At 39.3% G+C, this 23,103-nt stretch overlaps 1 protein-coding gene across 14 annotated transcripts in view; it reads right to left on the reverse strand.

Moving 5' to 3' along the window:
* Positions 1-23,103, reverse strand: part of atxn1a (ataxin 1a) — a 309,041-nt gene that overhangs the window by 9,705 nt on the left and 276,233 nt on the right. For all 14 annotated transcript variants that reach the window (XM_059945541.1, XM_059945547.1, XM_059945537.1 and 11 more), the window contains one exon: positions 14,450-16,417. In XM_059945541.1, coding sequence (XP_059801524.1) covers positions 14,450-16,264 — 1,815 coding nt within the window. In that variant the 5' untranslated portion in view covers positions 16,265-16,417. The remainder of the gene's footprint in view (positions 1-14,449; positions 16,418-23,103) is intronic.

Consider the following 23,103-nt stretch of genomic DNA (forward strand, 5'->3'; position numbering starts at 1 on the left):
TTACTAAATCAGCATCCTATTTAGTACTTCATGTACAATTTTATCCAGGCTGCTCTGCACAACAGTATTTTGTCATCTCTCTTCATTTAAACAATATTCTGCTTTTCTGTTCCTTCCAAGTTAATAATTTCACATTAGCCTAATTGTATTCCATCTGCTAAACTTTTGCCTGCTTGCTTAACCTTTCTCACTCTACACTTTTCTTTGCATTCTCATCATTAGCAGCTTTGCCATTTACCTTTGTATTGTCAGACTGTTAGAGTTGCAAATATTTGAGGAACTGATTCCTGTTGACCTATCAATTACAGCTTTTAACCATTTATCCACAATACTTGTAGTTAGTTGTGCAACATCCTATTCACTGTGCACTTATTACCCCCAGTGGCATGAAATCCTGCTTGTATCTTTTACATGGCCACTTTATCAAATACTTTCTGGAAATCCAAACACGCTATATCTAATAGCTCCCCTTAAGTATCTTGTTCACTGTAACTTCAAAGAACTTTAATAAAGTTGACAATCACTTCCCTATCATAAAATTACATCAACTCTGATTGTATTATGATTTTGTAAATATTCAGCTAACTCAGTTATGAATTCCAGCAATTTTAAATGGCAAATGTCTGGCTAAATGACCTTGATTTTCTTGCTTTCCATAAACAGGAGTATTTTATTAGCAGTTTTCTGATCCCCTAAAACTTTTCTAGAATCTGGGGAATTTTGGTCACAGTAACTTTTTCTGAAGCCACTTCTTTTAGGATGCTAGGATGCAGACCATCAGATCTAGGAGAATTATCACCCATGGGTTGCCTAGTAGATTGCCTCTAGTGATAACAATTAATATTGGTTCCTCTCTCCCTTCCCCACTCCAGATTTTCTATTATTGGCCCAGTTTGGATATCTTCTACCATGAAGGCATAATGTCTCTTTAAAGTCTGTATCATTTCTATTCCCCATTGTTTAATTTTCCAGAATTAACCTCTAAGGGACCAAGGGACTAAAGTAAGTACATGTTCGGCACAGCATTATAAGGCTGAAGGGCCTGTAATGTACTGTAGATTTTCTATGTTTCTACGTATATCTTTATTTTGTATCATTTATTTTTATTTCAATATATTTTACTATCTTATTCTTATAACCTACTTCACTCCTTCCTTTTTTAAAACACATCTTTTGCCCATCTCTAACATTATTCTTATTCTTCTAAACCCCCAGTGTTAATCTTCATAGCATTATATTCCTTGTTGGCAAATTTGATGCCATTTTTAACTTCTGTAGTTAGCTATGAATGGATCATCCTTCCCTGAGAATCTACCATTCAATGGAGAATACTTTTGAAGGTTAAGGCAAAGGAAACTTTTTCCGGGACAGCATGGTAGTGCAGTGGTCAGCTTAGTGTTATTATAAAGCCAGGGACCCGGGTTCAGTCCCTGCCACCACCTGTAAGGAAATTGTACATTCTCTTTGTGACAGCTGGGTTCCATCTGGGTGTTCCAGTTTCCTCCCACAGTTCGAAGTAGGTTAATTGTTCATTGTACATTGTCGTGCGATTGAGAGTGTGTTAAGTAGGTGGGTTGCTGAGTGCATGGCTCGTTGGGCCAAAAGGGCCTGTACTGTGCTGCATCTCTACATAAATAATTGCCAACCTAATCTCATTTCCAGCACTGGGTCTATAGCACATTAAATCTTTTAAATAGCATCAGGATGTACACTTGAAATGTGGTCAAGATTTTAGCCTCCAATAATTTTAATGTGGTCTGGATCCCTATATTAATTCTCTTCTACCCTTTAATCTTTCTCCTTTATGTCTATGCCTCCTGGCTTTTGACCCCCACTACCAGAATTTCAAACAAGAGAAAATCTGCAGATGCTGAATATCCAAGTAACACACACAGAATGCTGAAGGAACTCAACAGGCCAGGCAGCACCTATGGAAAACAGTACAGTTGATGTTGACTCCACAGCCCAAAACATCACGTGTACACTTTTCCATAGATGCTGCCTGGCCTGCGGAGTTCCTCCGGCGTTTTGTCTGTGTTACCAGGAGAATTTGTTCTTTTTCCCCATCTTTGATCTGTATAATTTTATACAGATTAATTAAACCTCATTTCAGGCTTCTCTGTTCTAAAGAAAGTAACATTCCATTCAACTTTTCCTCATAGCTGATATTTTGCACACCTTATAACATCCTCTTAGATCTTTTTGGCAGCCTCTCCAGTACAATCGTGTCTTTTCTGTAATGTGGTGACCAGAGCTGTGACCTAACTCACGGTGTACATAATTCTAGCAAAACCACTCTGCTCAGTGTGCATCAGCTATAAAAGGAGAACACAGTGTTCCTTTTTAAACACTTTGTCAATGTGTATGGCTACCTTTAAGAATAATGTAAACACAGGCTCTTAAGGTTCCCTTATTCCATCCTTTCATTATGTATCCTTAAAATTACTTCATACTTATCTAAAATTGATTTTATTTGATAACTTTCTGCCAACCAATCAATTGTTGATATCTTCCCTCATTCAAAAGCTTTCCTCCTCAGTGTCAATCCAATTCATGTATCATTGCAAGCATTTCAGATATACATTTTTTTCTGGTTGTATTTTTTTGTAAGAAAGTCATAATAAGAATGTGTCATTACTGGTAATTTCCATATATTTTATGGGCCAAAACTCAGAAACTCTTAGAATTTACCATAACATAATCTCAGTTGGGATCAGAGCCCATCTGAGAATGAGAATACTCAGGAATATGAAAAACACCCACTCAGAGTATGGCAAAATAAAAGTTTTGCCACAAAATTGTTAATAATAGAAAACAAAATTAATAGTTATTGTTCCAATGATGATGCAATAACCACTTAGCAGTGAAAATTTGATTTATTTGAAAGTTATCTGGGCTGCTTCACGTGAATATATTTATTTCCTTCCAGGGCAAGATACACCACATTCCCTCAAAACAGATAATCATACCTCAACAGCATTGTGATGAATGGCATCAAAAGCACGCAAGGAATTTTAAGAAAGAACAGCTAGTAAAAGAACGGGGGGGGGGGGAGAGGGGTACAGAAGAGGAGGGAGATGGGGGTATGGGAGTTGGGGGTATGGAAGAAGAGGGAGGTGGGGGGTACGGAAGAAGAGGGAGGTGGGGGGGGTACAAAAGAAGAGGGAGGTGTGGGATACAGAAGAAGAGGGAATTGGGGGATATGGAAGAAGAGGGAGGTGGGGGGTACGGAAGAAGAGGGAGGTGGGGGTACGGAAGAGGGAGTTGGGGATATGGAAGAAGAGGGAGGTGGGGGTACGGAAGAAGAGGGAGTTGGGGGATATGGAAGAACAGGGAGGTGGGGGTACGGAAGAAGAGGGAGTTGGGGGATATGGAAGAAGAGGGAGGTGGGGGTACGGAAGAAGAGGGAGGTGGGGGGGTACAGAAGAAGAGGGAGTTGGGGGATATGGAAGAAGAGGGAGGTGTGGGGTACAGAAGAAGAGGGAGTTGGGGGATATGGAAGAAGAGGGAGTTGGGGGATATGGAAGAAGAGGGAGGTGGGGGTATGGAAGAAGAGGGAGGTGGGGGGGTGCGGAAGAAGATGGAGGTGGGGTGCGGAAGAAGAGGAAGGTGGGGGAGAGAGATGGATTGGATTGTGTAATTGTTATTTTCCTTGTCACTTTCTTATGCTTGTTTGTATTTTATATAATTACTATGAATGTGTAATTGTTTAGTGTGTTTTGTACTGATTGTAGTTGCATTATTTGAATATTGGGTTATTTGAATGGGGCTATCTTATTGGTTAATTTAAGCCATGGAATTTGAATGGAATGTGTGTTATCAACCAAGTGGTATAAACGGACCAGCCGCATTGGGTTGGTCCCTTTGTCTTTCCTCTAGTCCCTCTTTGTCTCTGTCTTTTAGACTCTGCTTTTGCTCTCACATTTTCCCTTTTCCCTTGTTTTTGTTCTTGTAATGCTTAATAAACAATCATAAGCACCATGTTTTATCCCTCATTCTTGACTTCTGAAGAACCTTCGATCAAAAGCATCAGGATCAAACTAGAGGGAGAAAAAAAGGAAAGTGGATTTGCCATTTGTAGACTTTTTTATTTATGGGAGCTTGTTTGTATATAAGGGTGTCCATTAGTTGGGCATTCATAACCTGGGGACAGCCTATACAAGTTCATTAACCATCTTGGTTTTCAGCCAACTAAGATTGGAAAGTAATTAATTGGTGATAAGATAATTACAGCTCCAGACTGTTTTACAATGTTAGCATTTATTGAGAAGGAGAAATCTCTGGAGCTGTATTCTCAGAATAGTAATTGGTCTCTGTGCTCCCAAGTAGTAGTAGAGTGAAGGCTAAAAGAAAAATAAAAGTAAAAAATAATACAAGACTTGGAAATCAAACTATCGTTAAATTCCCTAAAATACTTCAAGGAATTTGTTATCTCAAAAGAATCAACTCAAGGAAGGAAAAGCATCAACCACTATACAATGCCTTTTTTGATCTTGCAAAATTAATTCTATTAGCTAAGAGGGATTAGGAAGCATTTTACTCAACTTTGGCTGCCCATAGAAATTAATTTCCAAGTTATATCCACTGCAAGCTGATCTTAACAAATCTTTTCAGTACAGTAATGTGCAAAAAATATATAATGTAGCTAAAGTGCCTAAGAATTTTGCACATTACTGTAGTAATTTTAGGTACTGCATTGTACTGCTAGAGCAAAAAAACAAATTTCATGACATATGAAACCCTGTCCTGACGAAGGTTCTTGGCCCAAAACGTTGACTGCTCGTTTCCATGGATGCTGTCCGACCTGCTGAGTTCCTCCAGCTTGTTTGTACGTGTTTACAGTAGTGAATATGATTTCTAAGTAGACTAACAGAAAGAAAGATTATCAATTCCACAAAGCTTTGTGGTAGTTCTGCACTTTAAAATATTCCAGTTGGAGTGGATTCCATCTGCAGGACAAATGGAAAACTATTCAACCTAAGTCACCTCCACTCCAGAACAGGGTCACTCCAAACGATGTTGTGTTGTATTCCCGAATTATGCTTATGCATGTGCAAGTTCCAAGACTAACTTTAAAGTCATCAACTAAAACACTGAAGCATTCAAGACAATGGACCTAAACATCCTTGGCTGTCAACTAAGTAAGAAAGGCATCTCACAGTTAACTCCGATTGACTTCCAAGCAATTGATGTACTTGCTCATTAACTGCTCCATAAGCATGCGAAGTCTGGTCTTAGTAGCTCAGGTGTGTTTAAAGTGATTTTAATGACTACCAGTCAATCCATCCCAGAAAAAAAATAATTGTTAAGTTTGACTTGTTTTAAGACTAATTATTCTCACTTCTTATTTTACTTCCTTTCATTCCCTGCATCTGGTTTTACACTGCATTCTAGCTGATCTTCTTTTCCAGTCTATGATTCTCTATCCTTAAATATCATTCATTAAGGTAATACACTGGGTCCACCATTACTCTCCAAAGCTTTGTTGTCCTCACTGCAGGTTTTATAAATTTCAACTACAATGCGCTAGTGGGCAAACAAAACATAGTCATGCATAAGTCTGCTTCTGCAATGTACGGCTCCTAAGTCCTACTGGATAGACATTGTTTCCTGAGCTTTAAGTATCAGCAGCTTACCAACCAAAGTTCTCTTGACAGTTATTTTTCTGACATGTCAGTCCATAGCCTCAACTTGTAGCAAGATGAGGTCACCGTCAGGGTGGAGGAACAACACTTTATGTAGCCTCCAATATGATGACATGAATATCAATTTCACCTTCCAGAAAAAAATGCCCTCCCCCTCCCTTGTCTTCTATTCCCCACTCTTCTCACTTGCCTATCACCTCCCCCCAGTTCTGCTCCCCCTTCCTTTTCTCCCATGTTCCACTCTCCTCTCCTAACAGATCCCTTCCTCACCAGCCCTTGACCTTTCCCACCTACCTGGCTTCCCTTATCACCTTCTAGCTATTCCTCTTCCCCTCCCACCTTTTTATTCTGGCATCTTGTCCTTTCCTTTCTAGTCCAGTCCAGTCCAGTCCTGAAAAAATGGTGTTGGCCCAAAATGTCGACTGTTTATTCATTTCCATAGATACTGCCTGGTCTGCTGAGCTCCTCCAGCATTTTGTGTGTGTGTTGTTTTAGTTTTCTTTCCTTGCCTCTTTCAAATACTTTTTCAGTTTTATTTCACACCTTGCTAACCTCACACGAATATGCTATAATTTTTATTTCTTTTAGATGGTGAATATGTAATAAGGATACTAGTACTTGAAAATAGTTTAAGCATTTTGGATAACATTATGAAAGTAAAACTACTTTATAAATTTCGTCAGCTCAGATTTGGGTGAAGGAATTCAGCTGCAGACAGTTGTACACTATGGAGGCATTCATCCAAAAGTGGCCATAGAAGGTGCTTAAGAAAGAAGAGGTCTCCATATACAGTGTCCATAAAACGTATTCAGCCCCCTTGGAAGTTTTCATGTTTTACAACATTGAATCATAATGGATTTAATTTGGCTTTTTTTGACACTGATCAACAGAAAAAGACTCTTTCATATCAAAAGGAACAGACCTCTACAAAGTGATCTAAATTAATTACAAATATAAAACACAAAATAATTGATTGCATAAGTATTCACCCGCTCTAATATGATGCACCAAATCATCAGTGGTGCAGTCAAATGGTTTGTGAGGTCACATAATTAGTTAAATGGAGATCACCTGTGTGCAGTCAAGGTGTTTCAATTGATTGTAATAAAAATACACCAGAATCTGGAAGGTCCAACTGCTGGTGAGTCAGTATCCTGGCAAAAACTACATTATGAAGACAAAGGAACACTCCAAGTAACTCCATGAAAAGGTTATTGAAAAGCACAAGTCAGGAGGTGGATACAAGAAAATTTCCAAGTCAAGTCACTGAATATCCCTGGAGTACAGTTAAGTCAATCATCAAGAAATAGAATGAATATGGCACAGCTGGAAATCTGCCTACAGCAGACTGTTCTCAAAACAGATTTGCCATGCAAGAAGGGGACTAGTGAGGGAGGTCACCAAGAGACCTTTAACAACTCTGGAGGATTTACAAGCTTTAGTGGCTGAGGTAGGAGAGACTGTGCATACAATAATTGTTACTTGGGCGCTTCAGTCGCAGCTTTACGGAAGAGTGGCAAGGAGAAAGCCACTGTTGAAAATAAAGCACACGGCCTGTGGGCGACTCTGAAGTCAGCTGGAAGAAGGCTCTATGGTCTGATGAAATCAAAATTGAGTTTTTTGGCTATAAGACTAAACACTATGTATTCCAAACACTGCAAAACACACCATCCCTACCATGAAGCACGGTGGTGGCTGCACCATGTTGTGGGGATGCTTCACTGCAGCAGGCCCAGGAAGGCTTGTGAAGGTAGAGGGTAAAATGAATGCAGTAAAATACAAGGAAATCCTGGAGGAAAACCTGATGCAGTCTGCAAGAGAACTGCAAATTCGGAGACTATTTGCTTTCCAGCAAGACAGTGACCCCAAGCACAAAGCCAAAGCTACACAGGAATGGCTTAAAGACAACAAAGTTTATGTCCTGGAGTGGCCAAGTTCGATTCTGGGCCTCAATCCAATTGAGAAGTGACTGGACTTGAAAAGTGCTGTTCACTCATGATCCCCATGCAATCTGACACAGCTTGAGCAGTTTTGTAAAGAAGAATGAGGAAAAATTGCAGTGTCCAGATGTGTAAAGCTGATAGAGACCTAGCCACACAGCAACTGCTACCAAAGATGCATCTACAAAATATCAATTTGAAAGGGGTAATTATACTATCAATCATTGTTTAATAATTGTAATAAACTTAAACCAATTTGTAAAGATTTGTTTTCACTTTGACACAAAAGAGTCTTTGTTGATCAGTGTCAAAAAAGCCAAATTAAATCCAATGTGATTCAATATTGTAAAACAATAAAACATGAAAACTTCTGGGGGGGTTGAATACTTTTTATACGCACTATATATAAACAGAACCTTGGCATATGAATGTACCATTCATTAGAGATTACTTACCTCCAACTTGAAATATTTTTTTAAAAGCTGCAGAAAGATACAGTGGGCTGAAATTAACTGAGTAATTTCCCCACAGCTTGGAAATGTCCAAGTTTCCTAATAGGTGCTCTCTGAGCTTTTGCCAACTATAATAATGTCCTGCACTTTTCCAACACTTGTTCTGGGGAATCTGTTGAATTTGTGCCAGATTATGCCTAACATATTGTAGATTCAGTGACTCAATTCATTTTAATTTAAAGAGATGGCTGGTGGGAGAAGGAGCAGTGTCAGGTAATCTTTTTGAACTAAGTGAGTTTTGCTCATGTTTTTATTTATTTTTATAAGTGTAGTTGACTTCTAATTCAATTCTAAACGTCAAACAATCAAACACTACCAGCGTTAAGAACTCAGGGGGGTGGTGGGGGGGTCATTGCTTGACAGATTGTGAAGCATTTTTCTGGAGGGGTTATTTAAATTCTCCCAAATAATGATATTTATGTTAGGATGGCTTAGCCCTGTGCAAGGTCTCACTGACAGAAAGGACCTAGCCTTGTTGAAGAAATTACTATGCTTAAATCTATTAAATGCAAACATGGACTCGGCAAGGAGAAAATCCAGGTAGAAATTCTGAGCAATTGTTTTGCAAATATTCTGGGCTAAGGTAAACAAAAAAAAGGGCCTGTAATGTACTGTGCATCTCTATGTTCTATGTTCAGTGTAAAGACATTTTATTCAGTTTCAGAAAATAATATCCACCCACAACTGAAAGAAAATTAAAATCAGCTGCTTTGGAATTTTTGTAAGGAGATGCTAAGCTAAAATAGATCATGGCAATGTTTGAATAAACAGGGAATCTCAGCGAAGTTTTCTTCTTTTCCATGAACCAGTTGCAACAATGTGCAACAAGTGCTTCACTTTAATCATCGTATTTCAAGTATCAACATTTTTAAAAATTTCAGGTTCTTATCAGTACAAAGTGAATTTTTGGCACAGTAACAGATTTAATTTGAAGCTCCGTAAAATAATGAATTGATAATAAAGAATGGTTTACACATTCAGAAGCTATTTATGTAGATACAGTGTGAGGTAATGCATCTGCAAGACAATGCACCGTGCTTTGATTTATTATTGAGAACTGAGTCATGAAAGTACCCAAATTGCTGAGCATCTGAATTCAACTTCAGATGGATTTTGAGGCATCCCCCCCACCCCCCAACTCTGCTATTGCGTAAACCATTAGAAGCAGAAAACGTGAGGTCTGGAGATTGTGGAAATGCAATCACCAATAATATTGTCAGTGGAGCACAAAGATAGATACGGAAAAGGAGCAAACTAAGCCAATTAATCTGGAATATCTTCCACTTCTTGGTCACAGGAGCTTAAGTTACAAATAGTTCATTGTTTTGTAGGGAGCTGAATGCTGTGAAAGTCTTAAAATGGGGAGATGGTGTCAAAAGTTAGACATAGACAATTTGCAATGAATGATGGGATGCTGAAAGTCAAGCTTGTTCAATGGATTCCCCAAAATACGATTCAAGTACCAATTACACCAAATTATTCTTCATAACAATTTACATTTATATGCCAATTAGTGCAGCAACAATGGGAATATCATCAAATAAAACTTGAAATCATACTCTTCAAGGAAATACGGATAAAAGCATTTTAAAAGGCACAAAGAGGCAGAAACTAAGCAGATAAATTCTGAATAAAATCTCAGCAGATGAAAGCACAACATCAACGGCAGAATAATTAAAATTATGTATGTGATAAGAGGCCCGAATTGGAGGCATGGAAAAGACAATAATGAAAGAAAGGCCATGGAAGAAAACGAAAACAAGGGTCAGAATTGAAAAAGGAAGTATTACTTATGCAGGAGGCTGTACAAGTAAGTGAGCACTAGAATAGTGGGTGATCAGAACTGTGTGGGAAAGATGCTACAAACTTAAGAATAATATGATTAAACTCAGCTAATGGAAAATTAAAGGAAAGCAAGGTCAGGGGTGAAACAGTCACTCCTAAGGGTATCAAAAATTTCAGAAGCAGATGAGCTGAGGCAGAGTATAATCATACAAAGTTATGGAGATGACCTTGGTGATTATGTGGATTTGCAGTCTCAAAAATCTTCATCACAAGGTTGCGAACAGTCTGGTTTAGCCTAAGTTACAAAAGGGATCATTTCTTTTTGGTAAGAATATCATGACAGATTTATATAGGAAATCAGTTGCGTCTATTCTTACCTAGTTTTATTTGGAGGAAATTTCTGTCATCAAGTACCAAATGTTGGAGAATCTGTGTGAGAAGTTAGAAGCAATGGAAACAAGGTATTATCAGATAAAGCTATCAAATGGCTGAATGCAGACAAAGCTAAAAGGGAAGTTAAGGATCAAGCTGCATGGAGCTCCAGAGATAATTGTGCAAGAGCAGGAAGCAATGGGAATTCAGACTGAAAAAGGATCTAGTGCTTTCCCTGGCATGGACGACAAATAAACTCTTCTCAGGCTTCGAGGTGGGTACAGGCATCGATTTTTAACCGGCATTTTGATGACAAACTCTGCTCCCTTCATCACAGATGAAGTGTGGAAAAGTGGAGGGACAGCGTGGCAACAAGGTATTATCAGATAAAGCTATCAAATGGCAGAACGGAGATGAAGTTATGGTGCTTCTTCAGCACATGGTGGAAACCTGCATCAAAGACCATGGGAGGGGTGTGTATGTGTATATTATATACCAACAGACCAGACATACCTAGGCCCTAGGCTTCATCCCTGAAGAAAGTGTCATCAAAATGCCAGTTAAAACCGCTTATCTGTACCCAGTTGGAAGCCCAAGAAGAGTTTATTTATGAATGCAGTTTGTTCTCTGGATAAAAGTGAACAGAAAAGAATGGACCAGACAAATAGATAACAGCAGAGAGAGGCTGGAGGAGGGCAGTGTGGCAGTATGATTAACTACCTCAAAGGTCGCAGACAAGTCAGGAATAAAGAATAGAATAACTTCAGAGTTTCAGAGTGCCAAGTTGATACGTCTAGTTTCAATGTTTTGACAGGAATGTAATCCTTACATGTGATTCTGTGAAAAATGGCATGGATTTAGCATACAAGAATAGGTACAGAGAATTGAGTGAAAGAAAGGTAGGTGATGAATTGGCAAACTACAAAAACAATCAGAAATGGGAAAGAGGAATTGATTGCGCATTTTAAAAGGAAGAAGATTGATCACAAAAAACTAATGTATGAGCTGACTTTGGGACAGATAGGTGTTTGTCGGATGGTCAGCTGTTTCAGAGGGAGTGGTAGGATGAGGCTGAGGGAGGTGAGCTCGGAGAAGACAATTTGGAGCTGAAAAATAAATCTAAAGAGAAAAAGGGCCTTGTATTTGTACAATGCCTTCCAAATCCCTTTAAAGATTACCCACAGTACTTTACAGTCATTAAAGTAGTTCTGAAGAATAGTCAATGTTGCAGTCTTTTGCAAATAAGTGAAACAGTACCAGCCAGATAACAAGCAAAATCACGCCTGATTTAGTCTGCACCAATACAGTAAGTAACTGTAAATAGCCTTCAATCCCAAACTTGGATAGGAAGGTATTGGGAGTTCTGAATACTACGTTTGTAACTAGGTTTCATCCTCACTCATTTTATAAAAAAAAATTCTAGAAGACTGAGTTTTTGATTATTTCTGACATACAGACATTTAAACGACTGGAATTGTTAAAAGTAACTTAGAAACAAAATTTAAGTACCAACAAATAATTAAAAACAAAATAAAATAAATAACTGAGCTTTTCCTTACTACTAAGCCAGGAATCTCAGATTTTTACCCCACAATAGGTCTCCCTATATAGGTGTAGGCTCCCAGTGTTGGAGAATCCCAGCATGGCCAGCTCTGCCCTTGGACTAAAGGCAAGTCCAGTGGAAGAGCAAGTGTTCCTCAGCTTTTCACAGACTTCGAGGAGAGGCACTGGAGTCTGGGTTGTACTTGTATGTCACCTGCTGTTTGGCAACATTGCCTTTGGAACTACCAGACACAACTAACTCACTATGGCCCAGCACAGAACAGGTCCTTCCAGCCAATGAGCTGCACCACCCAGCACCCTCTTTAACCCCAGGACAATTTACAATGGCCAATTAACCTATTAATCGGTATGTCGTTGGACTGTGGGAGGAAATCTATGTGCTCACAGGAAGGACATATAAACTTTCTTACAGAGCACACTGGAATTAAACTCTGAATCGTGTCCTCTAATAGCCTTGTGCTACCGCGATATCCTTTTTTGACATCAGAAAGGAATTAGCAAAGGCAATGGAACAGATGGGCTTGATTGTTAATGTGGTATTGCTCAATATGATGCAGGCTCAATAGGCTGAGGAGCGGGGAAAAAGGATCAACCATGATTGTATCACAGAGCAGACTCAATGGGCTAAATGGCCTAATTCTGTTCATATGTCTTATGGCCATATATTAAATGGTACAAGTAGGAAGTACTACTATTTGAATCCCCACACAGCTTACTATATTCCCATTATCAACTGTAAAGTAATCTGTAAGCCTTTTGGAATAGTGTGGAGGGATGAATCAGATCACAACAAGACAAACTATTACTTCCATTTAAGTTCTGCACTACACACAGATAAAAATGGTTCAAAGTGATTTTCTGTTGAAAGGCCATCAACCCAAATCCCTATTTCTTACTGGAGAGATGCTGTCTGATCTGCTGAGTATTCTGGCAAGCACTTTCTGCTTTTATTTTGACATTTATTTGTTCTTAGAACTGCAGCATTTTCAAAATGCCCATGGATTGGCACTTTCTGTTCTATCCCAACTTTTCCAATCTATCTATAGGATAACATGACATGCAACTGTTCTTGTAATGTCCTCATATATACTGGCAAACCTACATTAACCTGCCAATTCTAAAATACCCTTGAGATGGCAGTGGTGAGCTATCTTCTTGAACTGCTGCAGCACATGTACTGATGATTTGCCCACAGCACTGTTGCAGTTGGATTCTCATGATTTAAATGAGGTGAAGATGAAGGAACTATGATATGTGCATTAGTTAGCACTGTATGTGGCTTGGTGAAAAAAAAACTCTGGTACCGAGGTTCATAGACAACTGTTTGCCCTTTAAACTTCTAGAGGTTGCAGACTTAGAGATATTTTAATGTAATAGCTTCAAACAAAAGTGCTTGCTTAGCCAGAAAGGAAAATTAAGAGAAACCATATTGCTCTAAAAAATGCACATGGATCAGACGAGGAGAAGATGAGACACTTACTTCTACAAAGAGCGTCAATGAACCAAATAGTTATCTACAACAATCCAGTAGTTTCAACGTCATCAGTACTGGCTAGCAAAAATCAATTCACAATTAATTTGTCAACAATTCAATGAACTGTTGGGATTAGCAGAATGTGAATTTGTACCTCTGGATTACTAGTTGTGTAATCTGACAAGTAAAACCGCTGGCATCAAAAGTTCTATAATTTGTAGAGCCATAGTATTTTAGGGACAGCACCATCGAGGTGACCTTGCTGATGTCTGATTTAATAAGCATATTTAAGAAGCACCCGTCAAAATTGGGACATGTTGGACAATAGAGCGTTTATTGTATTGTGATCTCTACCCTTTTCTTGTTATTCTGTAGCTAGCTCAGTCTAATTTAATAATATTGTACCTAAAAGGAACTGCATTCTTATCTAATAAGGCAGCTTTATGCAAATACTAGGTTACACCACCATCCTAGAGTGCAACTGCAACTTCACACAGGTAGTTTCTTGAAACCGCAGGTGAGAATTATTACAAGAGATCCTCTGAATCTGGCAAACTTAAATCAGATGAATCAATATCTCTGACCTAAGTGCAGTATTCACTTTTTTGGCCACTCATTGCTTTGACTCCACCCAATGCCTACACTAAATGACCTTAAAAGAAAAAATAGTTGATGATAACCCTAATGGGGAAATGTTATCATCTTGTTTTAAGCAAGCAGTACGTGGTAGGCAAGCTGGGCCTGCCCTGGTTGATTGATAAGCCTGAGTTTCACAGGATTCAGAGGTCAATGCACAGCTGAATTATTAACATTGACCTATAGACGACAGTACGTGAAACACATGATAGTGCCCACATCATCCAAGACATCTTCAACATTTCCAAGAAAACTGCATAGATTTTCTGCTAAAAATCAAATGCAAAGGATTGCTCATATCAAATCAGTGACATCGGCTTGCCATGCAATGGATGCACTGATGACATAGAGAGAAGTTAGTAAGAAATAAATGGAGTTTCTTTGCTCAGTGGAAATTAGTTTAACAGATAATTATTATTCTAAGTGGAAAATTAAAAAACATAGATTTGAAAGAACTTCATAAAATCACAATTACCAGAAAATGATAGCACTACATTTGGGTCATGACACAATCACTCATACCTGTGTTCTGTGTTCTCCAACTGCAAACTGCAGAACAGCAAAACTGGAGATGTGACTGCCTTCAACACGCTCCACAGTGCTAGAGTCAATCTTCAGATCACTGCTGATTTCAGCACTTTGTATGAAGTCCTCTGTTTTTAAATCTTCAACTCTTTTTAGCTCTCCATTAGCTAACTGTATGATTGATCCTTTCATGAAGTAGGGAGGCAGTTGATTAGAAGCTGCGACTGGAGAACTCACTGACTGTACTACTGGCAGATGCACTTGAGCCTGCACAACAGTTGTGTGGTAAGTTGGCTGTGTAGTAAGTGATTGAGGATGATAGTTCTCACTCTTGGGACTAGCTGTGCTGACAAATGGATGAGGCACTGCAGCAAACTGAGGAGATGTTGTCACTATTGTAGAGGTCACCCCTGAAGCTTCAACTGCTGTACTGCATACAGGAATAAGAAGTGGGTGGGTGCCTGGAATTACTACATGCTGCTGCAGGTTCCCATGGTAACTTAGTGCTTGCTGTTGACTGCTTATGTAACCAATAAGAGGCTGTTGAGAACCAGGATAAACGGCACTAGCAGGTAGTCCTATAGAAAGATGGTCAGTGGGAGTATGGGTGGTTTGGATGACAGACTGTGGAGAAAAAGTTGCCTTTCCATGATTTAAGTTGGCTTTGTCATACAATGCCAAAGGAGAATTGTCGCTGTCTATGGCCTGTTGGACCTCCAAATCTGTAGTTGGTGTGTGACTGTTGGGTATAATCATTACTGAAGCTCTAGAGCCCAAATTTTCTTGTGCAGTGTAGTCAGCAGGGCTTGGGTGAACAACCACATGGGTCCCATGCCTTATTTCATAGTGCCGAGAAACCGGTTTGGCTCCTGACTTTTCCAGGTTCAATTCCGTGCTGGGTGAAAGAGCATATCTCCTACTTTTCTCAATTTCACCATTTAATACTTCCCTTCTTGGAACCAAATGCGGTCTGATGTCATCAACCTTCCTGATGGTTTCCCTTGATCCAACAGGGTATCCGGCGTCTGAGTACTGGAGAACCATTGGTGACGGTGTACTGACTGTCAGAGTGTGTGGAATCACTGATGGGTGAGAGTGCAAATGCAAGGGGACTGTAGTAGGGGAGTGGGGCCTTGTCACATTGGGAGACGAACTTGAAATTTGCACATACTGGTTTTGCACCGAGGGGGAAGGTGATCCTGGAATCTCTCTGCGTGGCCTGACAATCTGATGTTCCACCTTGTGCTGGGATGGGCTGCCCATACTGGCAAAAATTGTAGAGTAAGGTTCTAGTTGGGAATACTGAGTTGAAGCAACAGAAGCATTTGAAGCTGTTGGGGAGATCAACTGGGAGGGGACAAATGGAGGAGATCCTACATATGGTGTACTAAAAGGTGGCCCAACAAACTGGAAAGTAGCAGCGGGCTGCAGATGAGCATATTCCACAGGTGACGAAGACGACCCTGGCTGAGCTAATGCTGAAGATGAATAAACAGCTCGAAGTTGTGTTACCCCTGGAGCTGGTCTAACATTCCCAGGCGATGAATAGTCCACTGCAGTTGGTAGTGATTTATACAGTGGTAAGCCAGTTTCCACTGAGGTTTCTCCTGCTACTTTGGCATGTCCATACTTCACGCCCACACTTCTTTGGCTGCTAGCTACATTGGCAAGCCATGCCAAGTTTTCACTGCGACTGCTCTCACTTGCAGTAGCTGCTGCAACTGCCTTCTCTGCCAAGGGCAGGCTGCTGACAGGAAACTCACGTTTCTTGGGCGGTAAACATTCATTGCTGCGTTCCTGGTTCGATTTCATCTTTGAAAGACTTACTTAGTGTCTGTTATGCTTTAATTCTAGTTTGATAAATTGTATGTTGCATTTGTTTTCTGGCAGTTTGCTCCAAAAAGATCCAAGAACTACATGAGGCATCATTTCCTCCAGCCAGGATTTTCACAGCTGCTGTGGAATCTGAAATGAAAAGAAATATTCAAATTAGCCATTCAGTAAAACAAGGTAACCAAGAATAATCAATGCACAAATTAACAACCATTCCTTTGTGAATATTACACATATTGTCCTCCCTTTTATTTCTCTGCTGAGAAGCTTGCTTTTCTATCTTGACAAGTTTCGGGGCCAGTTTAATTCTCTTTTTTACTTTTTACTTCACTTCCTGTCCTAGAAGCGCTATCAGCTGTTTTAGGAAGAGGCAGATATGAGGTGTTCAGTTAAAATATCATTTTATGTTTAGTTTTAACAGAATGATGTCTCATAATACTCATTCAGAAACAACTGTAGTTCACTTGAACAAAGGTTCTTTGATATTTAACTTCATACAACCAGTTATAACTATATTCTTAAATGTACACGTGTACCATACATGTGCACAAACATACGAGAGCTTTAAATTTCAGTAGCTTTTTTTCAGAATCAGATCAGGTTTAATATCACCACCATTTGTTGTGGAATTTGTTAACTGTGGCAACAGTACAGTGCAATACACAATAATATGAAAAACTATTATTATAGTTATATATAAAGTCAAAAAGTTAAATTAAATAGTAAGTAGTGCAAAAACAGAAATAAAAAAAGTAGTGAGGTGGAGTTCATGTGTTCAATGTCCACTCAGATATCAGAAGGCAGAGGGGAAGAATCTGTTCCTGGATTATTGAATGTGTGCCTTTGTGCTTCTGTACCTCCTCCTTGATGGTAACTATGAAAAGAGGGCATGCCCTGGGTAGTGGGGTTCTTTAATGATGGATGCCACCTTTTTGAAGCACTGCTCCTTGAAGATGTCTTGGATACAATGGAGGCTGGTGCCAATGATGAAGCTGACTAATTTTACAGCTCTCTGCCGCTTCCTTTGATCCCCCCATACCAGATGGTAATGCAGCCAGACAGAATGCACTCCTCGGTACATCTGTACAAATGAGTGTTTTAGGTGACAAACCAAATCACCTCAAACTCCTAATGAAATATAGCCGCTGTCTTGCTTTCTTCATAGCTGCATCGATACGTTGGGACCAGCTTAGGTCCTCAGAGATAGTAACACGCTCTAGAGACTGAAAACAAATTACTATATAACATCACCATTTTCAACTTTTTTCTAAGCATAAAAATGCTTTTGAGTAATTTGTTTTAATATTTTCAGAAACAAATCCTCACTGATAAACAAACTGCTACATACAATTGAAATGGCATCTCCTGAATACTAAACTGTAAAATGAGGAAGCTCATGTACTGCTCCAAAACAAATTAAAGAAAACAATTCTAACACTCCATTCATGGTTGTAACTGGTGTGGTACAGTCAACAGATAATTCAGTAATTAATACACTGACTTTTTTCTTTGGCTAAGTTTAGTTATTTCAGTGACACCAGTGATAGCATAAAAATAAATGCAACCTGTAAATATCTTTTAGAATTATTTATAAAACTCAGTCTAAGCAGAACACTAAATTTATCCCCTCATGGAGATGCATTACTTGCTCTACATCATCATCATCATCAGAATGCAATGTCGTATAAGAGGTTCATAACTGCCAGACTGAATTAAAACTAATATAACCTACGAAGTTGTATATGTACTTTAAGTCACACAGTGAAACTAGAAGTTCCTTGAAGTTATCTTTCCTCTGCTTAGACTAAAATAAAAATTAGACAACTATGCCACAGCTTGAACTTGCTGTTGAACTGCTGCATTCTAAGTCTAGCAATTCATTGCTGGTAGAAAGGCAGCGTATGAGAGACACACATCCATTGGCATATTTAATGCAGGTGTATAACCTCAACTTGGCTTTCTAACTGGCAGCATAAAAAGCTGCAGGTTGTTCTCCATCATTTGTGATTCGTACTCAAAAGGAAACTGACAAAAAGGAGTTTTGTCTTTCCTGGCTATGTGGAAACATTGTATCATTGGTCACAGGCTTTCTGTTGGCAGCACAGTGCTATAAACAAGGACTGACTTAAGTCTGCTCTAATTTGACTACCATGACAACAGGTGAACATCAGATGCCATTTCATTGGCTCTTCATTCCACTCCAGGAAAACCTGCACAGTGAAGATCTTACATTAGGATGCTCTTCATTGACCACAGCTTGGCATTTAATATTATTGTCGCCCAAAAACTACTCAGAAAGCTCTGACACCTAGGGCTGAATACCAGCTTGTGCAAATGGATCTTCAATTTCCTCACTTGAAAAACGCAGTCAGTTCAGATTGGCAACAACATCTCCTTCACAATCACTGTCAGCACAGGTGCACCACAAGACCATGTGCTTAGCTCACTGCTCTATTCGCTTTACACTTATGACTGTGAGGCTAAGCACAGTTCCAATGCCAGATTTAAGTTTGCTGACGACACCACTGCCGTTGGTCAAATCAAAGGTGGAGATGAATCAGTATACAGGAGGGAGATTAAAAAGACGGCTGAATGTTACCACAACAACATCAGCATTGACCAAGGAGCTGATTGTTGACCACAAGAGGAGGAAACTGGAGGTTCATGAGCCAGTCCTCATTGGGGGATGAGAGATGGAGAAGGTATAACTTCAGAGGGCCTTGGGTCCAGCACAAAGTGCCATTACAAAGAAACCACTACAGCAACTCTACTTTCTTAAAAGTTTGGGAAGATGCAGCATGTCATCTAAAACTTTGACCAGCTTCTATAGATGAGCTGTGGAGAGTATATTGACTGGCTGCATCATGGCCTGGTATGGAAACACCAATGCCCTAAAACTAAAAATCCTATAAAAAGTCGTGGATACAGCCCAGTCCATCAGGGGAAACCGCTCCCCACCGTTGAACACATTTAGATGGAGTACAGTCACGGGAAAGCAGTATCCATCACTGAAGACCCTGTTCATCCAAGCCACACACTCTCTTCTTGCTGCTGCCATCAGGAAGGAGGTACAGAAGTCTCAGGACCCATACCACCAGTCCTGGAACAGTTATTAGCCTTCAACCGCCAGGCTCTTGAACCAGAGGAGATAACTTCACTCACCCCAGTTCCCATAACTATGGACTCACTGTCAAGGACTCCTCATCTCATGTTCTTGATATTTGCTTACTTTATTTTTGCTTTTTGAATTTGCACAGTATTTGTCTGTCCTGTTGTGTGTGGTCTTTTATTGATACTATTATCTTTTTATATTTACTGTGAATGCCTGCAAGAAAATGAATCTCAGGGTTGCATATGGTGACATACATGTGTTTTGATTATAAATTAAATTTAAAAAGTCAACATTAAATTTATTGAGTTCAAAATTATGTTAAGTACATGTTTTGATTATAGATTTGTTTAGTTATTTAAACTAACGTATTAATGCACAATTTGTTTCATACATCCTTCTTAAAATGAATTTGTGGAAGAAAAGTTTAAGTGCAAAAAATGAGTAGCTAGAAAACATCTTAGTGCAAAGAACAGAATAAAAGCAGGAAGAAAGAAAAGCATACTGTGTTTATCATCAATGGCGAAAAAGTGCAGTACAAAGATATCAAGGCCAGAAATACAGTCAACATACTCAACATGTTGCATTAGAGAAGTGAAACAAAATACATATGTATTCACTAAACCTGGCACTGGCTTCTGTCCTAACTCTTTAGTCTTATCCGTCTAAAGGAGACATATTGGTAAGTTAAAAGAAAAAAATGATTCTTTTCCACATCCCTTTTCCAAGTACCAGGCCAGAATAGCAGCAGGATACAACACCAAATATATTTATTTATAACCCAAGTTGTGACTTATAAGGCAAAAGAGATGGGCAGCAGTGCATTGACTTTGCTGGACTGCTGTATCGTCTTGGAAATCATATTACAGGGAAGTTATTGGAAAGTGTCCACTGAAAATTTAAAAGGCAACTCCTAAACTTAAAAGGGTCTGCTTACAAGGAAAGATCATCCTGCTTCTTGGCTTTATTCTGTGGAAACACCGTCATTGAGAGGGACTTGACAAAGGACCTGCAAAAGTTTCAGCAGAATGGTAAAATCAAATGTTTTTGAGTCCTTTTGTTGCCATGGGTTACCTAGGCTGCAATAGGTAGTTACAGTGCAAAAGAAATTTGTTATCTAATTATATATAAGTCACCATGTACAGTACTGTAATAATTTTATATATTGCACTGTAGTGCTGCTGTAAATCATGTAAACAATAAAAGCAAGCAAATAGCATTCAGAACAAAAATGAGTCCACAACTATGAAGCCCGCAACAGGCCACAGCCACAAACTAGCAGAGAGCCAAGTAAACGTCTTGGATCACTCCGGCACAGAGCCCGGAGCAGGCCACAGCCTCAATTCAGTGTAGAGTCGAGTAAATGTCTTTGAGTGCTCAGACATGGAGCCTGGAGCAGGCCACAGTATCAGCCTTAGTTTTGCGCAGAGCCTGCAGTAGCCGGAACAGACCACTATGTTGTTTCCAATTCACTGTGAAATGTTAATTTAATGTTAATTAAGTGAGCTGCAGTAGTTTGCTTGGAATATTACATGTTCATCAGAATAAGCAAGGAGCATAAACTTAGAGATACACAACTGTTCACAACTATGCTGTGTTGTTACCAATTAATGAGGGCCTTGCAGATGATACAACAGCCACTGAGCAACATAGCACTTGGTATCAATTCATGACACTGGTTTTCCTTGCACTGGTAATGGAACGAATGTAAAAAAAAACATATGGAACAAGAGGAGCAAATAAATGCAAGACCCATTTGCCAACCAAAGAGTTATAATCATGGAATGTTAAAAGCTGGGGCCATTTGTCCCAATCCCTTCTTCTGTTCCTATGGCTCTGCAAACCCTTTTCAAATATTTAGGCAATTTGACAAGTATTACTGATTCCATTTCCGCTATCCTTTCAGGATATCTGTTCAGGTTACAACAAGATTCTGATATCTTCCCGTATCACCCATATTTCTTTTGCAATCATCCATGGGTTATGGCTGGCTCCATTGCCACAAAAGACAGGTTCCTCCTAATACATTTGTTAAAATGCTCAGCATATCAAATACCTCTTGTAAATCTCAGTCTAAACAACTTTGGAGATTCACTTAGTTTTTCTAATTGATAAGAACTGCAGATACTGGATAGCTAAAAAAAACCCAGAAATCATTGGAGCTACTCAGCATGTGTGGAGAAAATACAGAGTTGAGAAACTAAAAACTACAGATGGGAAAAATCCAAAATAAAAACACATCATCAACATGAAATCTTAGTTGTGTTTTTCCCCTCTCCACATATGTTGTTAAATCAGCATTTATCTTTTAATCTCAGTTTCACTCATCAGTTTATATTTTTCCATGCTCAACAATGCCACTTTAATTTCTTTTAAACTCTCTCCAAAGAGACAATCCCAAACAAAGGACTTACTGATGTTTCATAAAACATTCAGCGGTCCACATCTCCTGAAACCTGTCATTCTCCTTGTTAACTGCATTTTCCCGGCATCTGCAAACTTTCAAATTACTCTAGATACCCAGAAGTGTATATCATCAAACAATAATTACCATCAAACGTTATCAAATACATTCAGAATCTTGCTTACAGTATATTATACAAATGCAGCCGTTGCAATGTACTGTTCAAAACCATACCCAGTGACAAGTATCAGTAATAGAGGAATTAATCGTTTTTTGCTCAAAATGTAAAGAGCTCCATCCTGCCATAGCTCTCTCATTCCAGATCTAACAAAAGACCTATCAGGAACCGTTACTAACCTTACAGTGCAAACTCTGTCTATTCAAAATTATGGAAGTTCATCTGGTAGAAAATGGAAAGCTGAATGACTAAACCTACTAGAAGAGAACTGGCAGGTCATTTAACTGTTGGCACAGAAAGGTATCAGTCTGCTGAGTATACACATCCATCTAAAAACACTTGGCTGCTATGTGTCCCCACCCACCTTATAAAGCAATCTCAAAGTTCAATTTATGATCAAAGTGCATACATATATGTGTCTCCATACAAAGCCCTGAGATTCATTTTCTTGGAGGGATCCACAGTAAATACAAGAAACACAACAGAATCCACGGAAGACTGCCCCCAACAGGATGAACAAACGATATGCAAAAGATAACAAAGTCCGCAGATACAAAAAGAAAAAGAAATAATAATAAATAAACAAACATCAAGATGATGAGATGAAGAGTCCTTGAAAGTGAGTCCACTGGATGTGGAAATAATTCAGTGAAGAGGCAAGTAATGCTATCCCCTCTGGTTCAGGAGCCTGATGGTTGAGGAGTAATAACCGTTCCTCAACCTAGCTCCTGAGGCTCCTGTACTTTCTTCCTGATGGCAGCAGAGAGCAAACAGCATGGCCTGGACGGTGGGGGTCCTTGACGATGGATGATGTTTTCTTGTGACAGCATTCCATGTAGGGAGGGCTTTACCCATTACGGACTGGACTGTATCCACTATATTTTGAAGGCTTTTCCATTCAAGAGCATTATTGGTGTTTCCATTCCAGGCTATGATGTAACCGGTCTATATGTACTTTGCACCACATATCTACATAAGTTTATCAAAGTTTAGATGAGATGCCAAATTTTCACAAACTTCTACGAAAGTGGAGGCACTGCTGTGCTTTCTTCTCAAGGGTTCTGCTGATGACATATACAGTCCGAGATTTGCTTGCGTGAGTCAGTGCATCTTTAAAGCATTTGCCA

Source organism: Hypanus sabinus, chromosome 20 (genome assembly GCF_030144855.1).
Source record: "Hypanus sabinus isolate sHypSab1 chromosome 20, sHypSab1.hap1, whole genome shotgun sequence".
Classification (NCBI taxonomy): domain Eukaryota; kingdom Metazoa; phylum Chordata; class Chondrichthyes; order Myliobatiformes; family Dasyatidae; genus Hypanus; species Hypanus sabinus.